The sequence below is a fragment of the Oncorhynchus kisutch genome, linkage group LG17 (genome assembly GCF_002021735.2).
Source record: "Oncorhynchus kisutch isolate 150728-3 linkage group LG17, Okis_V2, whole genome shotgun sequence".
Taxonomy (NCBI): Eukaryota; Metazoa; Chordata; class Actinopteri; order Salmoniformes; family Salmonidae; genus Oncorhynchus; species Oncorhynchus kisutch.
In genome coordinates this window covers 79881676-79892464 of record NC_034190.2, presented here as the reverse complement: position 1 = coordinate 79892464, position 10789 = coordinate 79881676, and the positions used below count along the sequence as shown (strand labels likewise).

At 40.2% G+C, this 10789-nt stretch overlaps 1 protein-coding gene across 1 annotated transcript in view; it reads left to right on the top strand.

Annotated features, from left to right (window-relative positions):
* LOC109881631 (myelin transcription factor 1-like) overlaps nt 1–8045 on the top strand; it is a 29333-nt gene extending 21288 nt beyond the window's left edge. The window contains exons 14-17 of the mRNA XM_031794746.1: nt 1–44; nt 2787–2890; nt 3115–3258; nt 6689–8045. The exon at nt 1–44 is cut by the window's left edge and continues 48 nt beyond it. Coding sequence (XP_031650606.1) covers nt 1–44; nt 2787–2890; nt 3115–3258; nt 6689–6832 — 436 coding nt within the window. The 3' untranslated portion in view covers nt 6833–8045. The remainder of the gene's footprint in view (nt 45–2786; nt 2891–3114; nt 3259–6688) is intronic.
* The last annotated feature ends 2744 nt before the right edge of the window (nt 8046–10789 follow it).

Below are 10789 nucleotides of genomic sequence, written 5' to 3'. Positions count from 1 at the left end.
CCCTGGAGATGAATACCTGAGCACCAAGTTCAGGGCCAGCGACGGTAAGAGAACAACGGAATAGGGAACACCTTTATGTGACAGTCAATGTCTAGTCAATACCCAGCTAGCACATTTCAAATCAAATCAAATCAAATGTATTTATATAGCCCTTCGTACATCAGCTGATATCTCAAAGTGCTGTACAGAAACCCAGCCTAAAACCCCAAACAGCAAGCAATGCAGGTGTAGAAGCACAGTGGCTAGGAAAAACTCCCTAGAAAGGCCAAAACCTAGGAAGAAACCTAGAGAGGAACCAGGCTATGTGGGGTGGCCAGTCCTCTTCTGGCTGTGCCGGGTGGAGATTATAACAGAACATGGCCAAGATGTTCAAATGTTCATAAATGACCAGCATGGTCGAATAATAATAAGCAGAACAGTTGAAACTGGAGCAGCAGCACAGTCAGGTGGAAGTTGAAACTGGAGCAGCAGCATGGCCAGGTGGACTGGGGACAGCAAGGAGTCATCATGTCAGGTAGTCCTGGGGCATGGTCTTAGGGCTCAGGTCAGTTGAAACTGGAACAGCAGCATGGCCAGGTGGACTGGGGACAGCAAGGAGTCATCATGTCAGGTAGTCCTGGGGCATGGTCCTAGGGCTCAGGTCCTCCGAGAGAGAGAAAGAAAGAGAGAAGGAGAGAATTAGAGAACGCACACTTAGATTCACACAGGACACCGAATAGGACAGGAGAAGTACTCCAGATATAACAAACTGACCCCAGCCCCCCGACACATAAACTACTGCAGCATAAATACTGGAGGCTGAGACAGGAGGGGTCAGGAGACACTGTGGCCCCATCCGATTTGGTTCCTTGGAAGTTGTGGGAGCGTATGCTTTTGGTTTCACATTGGTTGTGGGAATGAAGTCATACATTAATCTGAACGGTTTTTTTTTTTGCGTTCTGAGAAAAGAAGTGGACATTTCCTATGTTCTGGGAACGTTTATCTTTGGTAGCAGAGAGGTTCTGAGAATGTTTTACTCTGGTTCCTTAAAAAAAAATCTGGGAGGTTTTATCAAATATAGGTCATTTAGAGGTTTTTGAATAGCTTCTTTAAAACGTTCACTGAATGTTTCATTAAGACCTTTAATAACACGGATAACTTATTTGGGGGTAACTTTTTTTTTTTTTACTCCAGGCACAGATAGGACCAATGATGTATATAAACTCTGGATTGCTGATGCTACTGTAGCTATTGGCCATTGACAGGCTTTGAAACCACTGGTCGGCCATATTGGTACTCCCCAGTAGGAGCAGTCCTTCAAAGGAATGAATGGAATTCTACATTATTTCAATTAAATGGAAAAATGACATGTATTTAAGTATGTTTGTTGTTGTAGTGGGATATTTCCTGGGAAATGTTCTTGTTGCTTACAACCTCATGCTAATCGCATTAGCCTATGTTAGCTCAACCGTTCTGTGGAAGGGACACCGAACTCGAAGAAGTTTTAAGATCAGGTGTGGTCAATTAGTGGGCACGGCCAACACACCTGAACACACTTAACAAGAGAGAGGATAATGCATTTCTAAAGCTTCCAAAATATGTTTTACAACGGTGGAGGAGTGCCAAGATGGAGATGCATGGCCTCAACACAGCACCCCCTATGAGTCATCTAGAGTATATATATATAAATATAAATCATTGGATAGGACACATGGAAATTATTTTCCTTTGGCATTAATCATGCAAACATTTTTTTTTTTATTGTGGCATGGCATCAGTGAGATTCAGACCTGTAATCTTCTGTTCTCTATCCATGGAATTAGTCCACTGCGACACCAGGATGGAGATGGCATGCCATGTTGTTTTATGTATACACAGCTGTTCATTGTAGTCTATTCAAACAGACCCCGTTTTAAAGGAAACAAGCACTCATTAAGATCAGGTGTGGTCAATTAGTGGGCGCGGCCAACACACCTGAACACACTTAATAAGATAGAGGATAGAGAGAGTTTTGTTGATGCTGAGAATGAAATGTATGTTTTTAAGTAACATTCTTAGAACATTCTATGAACGTTACTAAAGTTTTCTTGTGGTTCTCGGAACAATTTGAGAACAGTACTTTAAACAGAACCATGAGGGGAACCTGTAGGAAACGATACGCTGAATTACTCAAATTCTCAAAGGAGAATGTTGTTTCTTAACGTTTTCTGAACTATTTGAGAACATTCCCAATGTCAAACCAGTTGGAGAACGTTCCTAAAACATTACCAACATGTTAATTAAATGTCACCATATTTGAACTTTTAGGAAACGTTCTGTTCAAGTAATGAAATTCAAGAAAATATAAATGATAAATAAACATAACGTTCCTTATACGTCCTGAGGACGTTCCAAAGCCAAGCAACTATCCTGCACCGTTCCCAGAACATTGTGGGAAGGTTGTAAAATAATGTGTAAATAAATACATTATGTGCTAGCTGGGTACAGTTTATCAAACTAGGATGACCCATTTCTCCTGTCCTCTCTTATAACCTTATGCATCTCAATCATCTCTTCCCTTCCATCCTGTAGTTCTGAGCACTACTTATAACCTTATGCATCTCAATCATCTCTTCCCTTCCATCCTGTAGTTCTGAACACTACTTATAACCTTATGCATCTCAATCATCTCTTCCCTTCCATCCTGTAGTTCTGAGCACTACTTATAACCTTATGCATCTCAATCATCTCTTCCCTTCCATCCTGTAGTTCTGAGCACTACTTATAACCTTATGCATCTCAATCATCTCTTCCCTTCCATCCTGTAGTTCTGAACAATGACGAGGACGTCAAGCAACTCAACAAGGAGATCAATGAGCTCAACGAGACCAACAACGAGATGGAGACAGACATGGTGAACCTGCAAACACAGGTGTTTGTGTGTGTGTGTGTGTGTGTGTGTGTGTGTGTGTGTGTGTGTGTGTGTGTGTGTGTGTGTGTGTGTGTGTGTGTGTGTGTGTGTGTGTGCGCGCACGTGTGTGTGAACGCTCATGTTTTAAAACCTCATACCCCCTACATTGTGATTTATTGTAAAATGCCTGAGCTCAAGTAAATCTATATACTGTATATGTAAATAACTGTTGTGCTGTGGTGCAGATCTCATCCATGGAGAAGAACCTGAAGAACATTGAGGTGGAGAACAAGCTGATTGAGGAGCAGAACGAGACGCTCTTCATGGAGCTATCTGGCCTCAGCCACGCCCTGATCCGCAGCCTGGCCAACATCCGCATCCCACACATGGTGAGTTATATACCATTTATATACTGTTAGATACAGTACTGATAAAGCTGTGGCCGAGTCTCGAACATGCAGACACATACTAATACACACACTGAACAGAAACTAACACAAACACACAAACACACAAACACACAATCACACTAACACACTAACACAAACACACAAAAACACAAACACACTGACACAAACACACTGACACACTGACACACTGACACACTGACACAAACACACTGACACACTGACACACTGACACACAGACACACTGACACAAACACACTGACACACTGACACACTGACACACTGACACACTGACACACTGACACACTGACACAAACACACTGACACACTGACACACTGACACACTGACACACTGACACAAACACACTGACACACTGACACAAACACACAGACACACAGACACACAGACACACTGACACACTGACACACTGACACACTGACACAAACACACTGACACACTGACACAAACACACAGACACACTGACACAAAAACACAAACACACTGACACACTGACACACTGACACACTGACACAAACACACTGACACACTGACACAAACACACTGACACAAACACACAGACACAAACACACAGACACACTGACACACTGACACACTGACACAAACACACTGACACACTGACACACTGACACACTGACACAAACACACAGACACACTGACACAAAAACACAAACACACTGACACAAACACACTGACACACTAACACACTGACACAAACACACAAACACACAGACACACAAACACACAGACACACAAACACACAGACACACTGACACACTGACACAAACACACTGACACAAAAACACAAACACACTTAAGGGCGCTGTACTGCAGCGCCAGCTGTGCCATCAGAGTCCCTGGGTTCACGCCCAGGCTCTGTCGTAACCGGCCGCGACCGGGAGGTCCATGGGGCGACGCACAATTGGCCTAGCGTCGTCCGGGTTAGGGAGGGATTGGTCGTCTCTCCCGAGCCTGTACGGGAGTTGTAGCGATGAGACAAGATAGTAGCTACTACAACAATTGGAGACCATGAAATTGGGGGAGAAAAAGGGTAAATAAATAAATAAATAAATAAATAAATAAAACACACAAACACACTAACACACTAACACACTAACACACAAACACACTAACACACTAACACACTAACACACAAACACACTAACACACAAACCACACTAACACACTAACACACTAACACACAAAACACACTAACACACTAACACACAAACACACTAACACACTAACACACTAACACACAAACACACAAACACACTAACACACAAACACACAAACACACTAACACACAAACACACTAACACAACAACACACTAACACACTAAACACACAAACACACTAACACACAAACACACTAACACACTAACACACAAACACACTAACACACTAACACACAAACACACTAACACACTAACACACAAACCACTAACACACAAACACACTAACACAACACTAACACACTAACACACTAACACACTAACACACAAACACACTAACACACTAAACACAAACACACTAACACACTAACACACAAACACACTAACACACAAACACACTAACACACAACACACAAACACACTAACACACAAACACACTAACACACTAACACACAAACACACTAACACACTAACACACAAACACACTAACACACTAACACACAAACACTACACTAACACACAAACACACTAACACACAAACACACAAACACACTACACACAAACACACTAACACACAACACACTAACACACTAACACACAAAACACACAAACACACAAACACACAAACACACTAACACACAAACACACTAACACACAAACACACTAACACACAAACACACTAACACACTAACACACAAACACACTAACACACAAACACACAGACACACTAACACACTAACACACTAACACACTAACACACAAACACACTAACACACTAACACACAAACACACTAACACACAAACACACTAACACACAACACACTAACACACAAACACACTAACACACTAACACACAAACACACAGACACACTAACACACTAACACACAAACACACAAACACACTAACACACAACACACTAACACACTAACACACAAACACACTAACACACAAACACACTAACACACTAACACACTAACACACAAACACACTAACACACAAACACACAGACACACTAACACACAAACACACAGACACACTAACACACTAACACACAAACACACAACACACTAACACACAAACACACTAACACACAAACACACTAACACACTAACACACTAACACACAAACACACTAACACACAAACACACAAACACACTAACAACACAAACACACAAACACACTAACACACAAACACACTAACACCACAACACACTAACACACTAACACACAAACACACTAACACACAAACCACTAACACACAAACACACTAACACACAAACACACTAACACACCTAACACACTAAACACACCAAACACACTAACACACAAACACACAACACACTAACACACAAACACACAAAACACACTAACACACAAACACACTAACACACAAACACACTAACACACTAACACACAAACACACTAACACACAAACACACTAACACACTAACACACTAACACACAAACACACTAACACACAAACACACTAACACACTAACACACAAACACACTAACACACAAACACACTAACACACAAACACACAAACACACTAACACACAAACACACTAACACACAAACACACTAAACACACTAACACACAAACACACTAACACACAAACACACTAACACACTAACACACAAACACACTAACACACAAACACACTAACACACTAACACACAACACACTAACACACAAACACACTAACACACTAACACACAAACACACTAACACACAAACACACTAACACACAAACACACAAACACACTAACACACAAACACACTAACACACAAACACACTAACACACTAACACACAAACACACTAACACACAAACACACTAACACACTAACACACAAACACACTAACACACAAACACACTAACACACTAACACACTAACACACAAACACACTAACACACAAACACACAGACACACTAACACACTAACACACTAACACACTAACACACAAACACACTAACACACAAACACACTAACACACTAACACACAAACACACAAACACACTAACACACTAACACACTAACACACTAACACACAAACACACAAACACACTAACACACTAACACACAAACACACTAACACACTAACACACTAACACACTAACACACTAACACACTAACACACTAACACACTAACACACTAACACACTAACACACAAACACACTAACACACAAAATTCCTTGTTTTTCGCATCACAGCAGGAGCCAATCACTGAGCAGAATTTCGACAGATACGTGAGCACCCTGACTGACATGTACACCAACAAGGAGTGCTTCCAGAATCCGGAGAACAAGGCTCTGCTGGAGAGCATCAACAAGGCTGTGAAGAGCATCAAGGTGTGAAAACCTCCACGAGGAAGAAGAGTGAAAACACCTAAAAGGAGAGAGGTGGCGTCAAGAGACTAGAGTATATTTAAAGAGAATACGAATACAAAAAGGGCATTCAGGTTTTATAAATGGCAACTTAAATTAAACCCAGGGAGCATTCTGTAAAGAAGAAAACGTAACTAGGACCAAAATCCAAACATGCTGCTGCTGGGATCGGAAGGAGGAAGTGGAATGGAACCAAATCCTTCGGTTTGAATTGATGAACAAAATATATATCTGTTTCTTTGTTTTATGTTACCTTCATTGTTTTCATGTATGTCCTGTTGTGGAGGTATCTCTGTTTTGGAGGCATCTCTGTTTTGGAGGCATCTCTGTTTTGGAGGCATCTTTGTTTTGGAGGCATCTCTGTTTTGGAGGCATCTCTGTTTTGGAAGCATCTTTGTTTTGGAGGTATCTCTGTTTTGGAGGTATCTCTGTTTTGGAGGCATCTCTGTTTTGGAGGTATCTCTGTTTTGGAGGCATCTCTGTTTTGGAGGTATCTCTGTTTTGGAGGTATCTCTGTTTTGGAGGCATCTCTGTTTTGGAAGCATCTTTGTTTTGGAGGTATCTCTGTTTTGGAAGCATCTTTGTTTTGGAGGTATCTCTGTTTTGGAAGCATCTTTGTTTTGGAGGCATCTCTGTTTTGGAGGCATCTCTGTTTTGGAGGTATCTCTGTTTTGGAAGCATCTTTGTTTTGGAGGCATCTCTGTTTTGGAGGCATCTCTGTTTTGGAAGCATCTCTGTTTTGGAGGTATCTCTGTTTTGGAGGCATCTCTGTTTTGGAGGTATCTCTGTTTTGGAGGCATCTCTGTTTTGGAGGTATCTCTGTTTTGGAGGCATCTCTGTTTTGGAGGCATCTCTGTTTTGGAGGCATCTCTGTTTTGGAGGTATCTCTGTTGTGGAGGCATCTCTGTTGTGGAGGCATCTCTGTTGTGGAGGCATCTCTGTTTTGGAGGCATCTCTGTTGTGGAGGCATCTCTGTTGTGGAGGCATCTCTGTTTTGGAGGTATCTCTGTTGTGGAGGCATCTCTGTTGTGGAGGCATCTCTGTTTTGGAGGCATCTCTGTTGTGGAGGCATCTCTGTTTTGGAGGCATCTCTGTTGTGGAGGCATCTCTGTTTTGGAGGTATCTCTGTTTTGGAGGCATCTCTGTTTCGGAGGCATCTCTGATTTGGAGGTATCTTTTTGACTGTCCCAATTCATACTGTAATTCAAGGTTTAGTTCAGCAACAATTTGGAGAAGAAAGAAAGAAAGAACAAAGGATGGAAGTAGTGGTATGATGCCAGATAAGACAGAGGGTATGACCTGCCAACATGAGGTGAAGAAAACACACTGGAAAACTGTACACATTGTGTCCCAGAGAAGACACGAAGGCTTCAGCAATGTTGTTCTGGGGCAGGATAAGGTGAGAGTGCTTGTGTATGAGTGGGTAGTGTGTGATACTGAGCACTACAGCACTCCTATTGTGTAGAAGTGAATGGAGAATCCCTGAACTCTGGGGTCTTCTTGAGCTTAGTGTTGTTACTGCAGCAAGATGTCAACATGACTCCATGTCTTGTCTCAATTCAGAGGAAAGCAGCTCTTCAAGCGAAGATTAAGTCACAAATCACTGGTTTCTTTTTCCTCTTCTGAAAATCAACAACCTTCTCTATATATCTGCTGGAAGATCTGAGAGCAACCGATGCAGCCTTCTTTCTTTGAACTGAACGGTGATGGTAATGGAGTGCACACTTGTCTATTCCTGTTAGTTTGTGGTACAATATTTATTGTTATAGAAATTATTTACATTTGTGAATACGCAAATTGTATTGTTATTTTATGTGTATTTATTTGATTTGGTCTATTTATTTTTTTTAAACTATTAAATGTATATTTAGTAAATCAAAAAATGCAACCCTGCTGGTCGATCATGGCCATAAAGATTTAAAATAGGGAGTCTTCTACATCAATATTTAAAAAGCTATTTAGACAACTGTCCACACTTGATTATTTTATATATCTTATTTTATTTTAAATAATTTGTAAACATTTTTAATTGCAAATATTTTATAAATGACAATGTTTTGATAATTTTATAAAGGTTTTCTCCTTCATTTCTGTTGTTTCTTTTATCTGTATCTTCAGATTCCCACGGCTTAAAAAGAAAATATGTATTTATTATTTATTTAATATTAAATATTGATATGATTGTATATTTTGTTATTTATGTGTGTGTTGTGATGGCTGAGTATCAGTAGTGTTAAAAATCCATTTCTAATATTTAAATACAATTTTAAAAACCATGCTCAGAAAGAATAAATAGAATATTGTTTGATTACTTAGGCTTTCCTAGATATATCAGCAGTTGTAAAAGCAAAATAACCAACGAAAGCAATCACTGTTCTGGTGGTGTCAGAGTGGCTTTGTGTCATCGATGATTTATTTGCTTTTTGTCAGGAAAAATACGACTAAGAAAATAGATAGATATAAGGATCAAATGTTACCTCTCCAAGCGCTTTGTAGCGGCCAACACTGGCTTACCCAAAACATCTTTAATGTACTATAGATGTTTTAATGCCTTTTGATCAATTATTTTTCTCTTTTCATTATTTTCTCTCAATGTGTTGAGCAGAAGCTCCAAAGAGCTCTGTTCCGGAATGTTCCATCTAGACTGGATGTCTGGGTCTAAGACATTTAAAGGACATCTTCAAGAAAAAACTAAACCATCAAGGAGGATGACCTCTTTGACAATTTATATCACATCCACTTCTACGCCCTTGTAGCCTTATTCTAGATGACATTTGTTGATGCACAAAGTGCCACTACCACTCAGTTTCTTTCCTGATTCTTTGCATTCTGCAATGTACGATGTCTGGTCACATGACATGACCAGGGTGTCACATGACATGACCGAGAGTTGGGATTGTTTCAGATGCCTTTATTTCTTTGCCAAGATGGCCATAAGTACACTATATATACATTATGTATAAATAGAATTTAAAATGCTATATATATATATATATATATGAATAGAAACATACATATATTTTTCCAGTGTAATTGTTGACTATTTTTCTCTTGTATTAGCTTATCAAAGGAACAGTAGTTGTTTGAGAGTTGTGACGACTAGAGGTGGTTATGACTGTTGTTTTAAAGATACTCAACAAAACTGTCATTGTTTTTTAGGTTTCCTTTTCTTCTCTATCCTTGATCCAAACATGATGATGATGACAATAATAATACATGGGACTTATATAGTGCTTTTTCAAGGACCCAAAGTCGACATGTTGTAAATGCTAATGTCTGTTGTAATGAATCTGAAATGACTGTCGTTTTAACTAAATGGTTGGCTCTTTGTTCAAGTGTCGTGTGAGTGAGTTCATGTATAGAGGACTCTTCATAGTAGTCACATTGGCTATATTGTGCAGTACTGTGTCGTTATGATAAGGTTATGATCATGTCAGCCCACTGAGCGGAGTTTTTAAACACGGATCACAATGTTAAAAAGCCAATAGGGAAAGTGTAGTAGATAGATAATATGATGAGGTAACCTAGTGGGAGACCCTGTGATAATATGATGAGGTAACCTAGTGGGAGACCCTGTGATAATATGATGAGGTAACCTAGTGGGCGACCCTGTGATAATATGATGAGGTAGCCTAGTGGGAGACCCTGTGGTAATATGATGAGGTAGCCTAGTGGGAGACCCTGTGATAATATAATGAGGTAGCCTAGTGGGAGACCCTGTGATAATATGATGAGGTAACCTAGTGGGAGACCCTGTGATAATATGATGAGGTAACCTAGTGGGAGACCCTGTGATAATATAATGAGGTAACCTAGTGGGCATGGATGGTGTAATTAGCTTTTAGCCAGTGTAATGAAACTCTCTTGGGCACTTTTTTAAAAACCACTGAATATGCGAGCATTTGAGTTTGGACTTTTTAGAACACA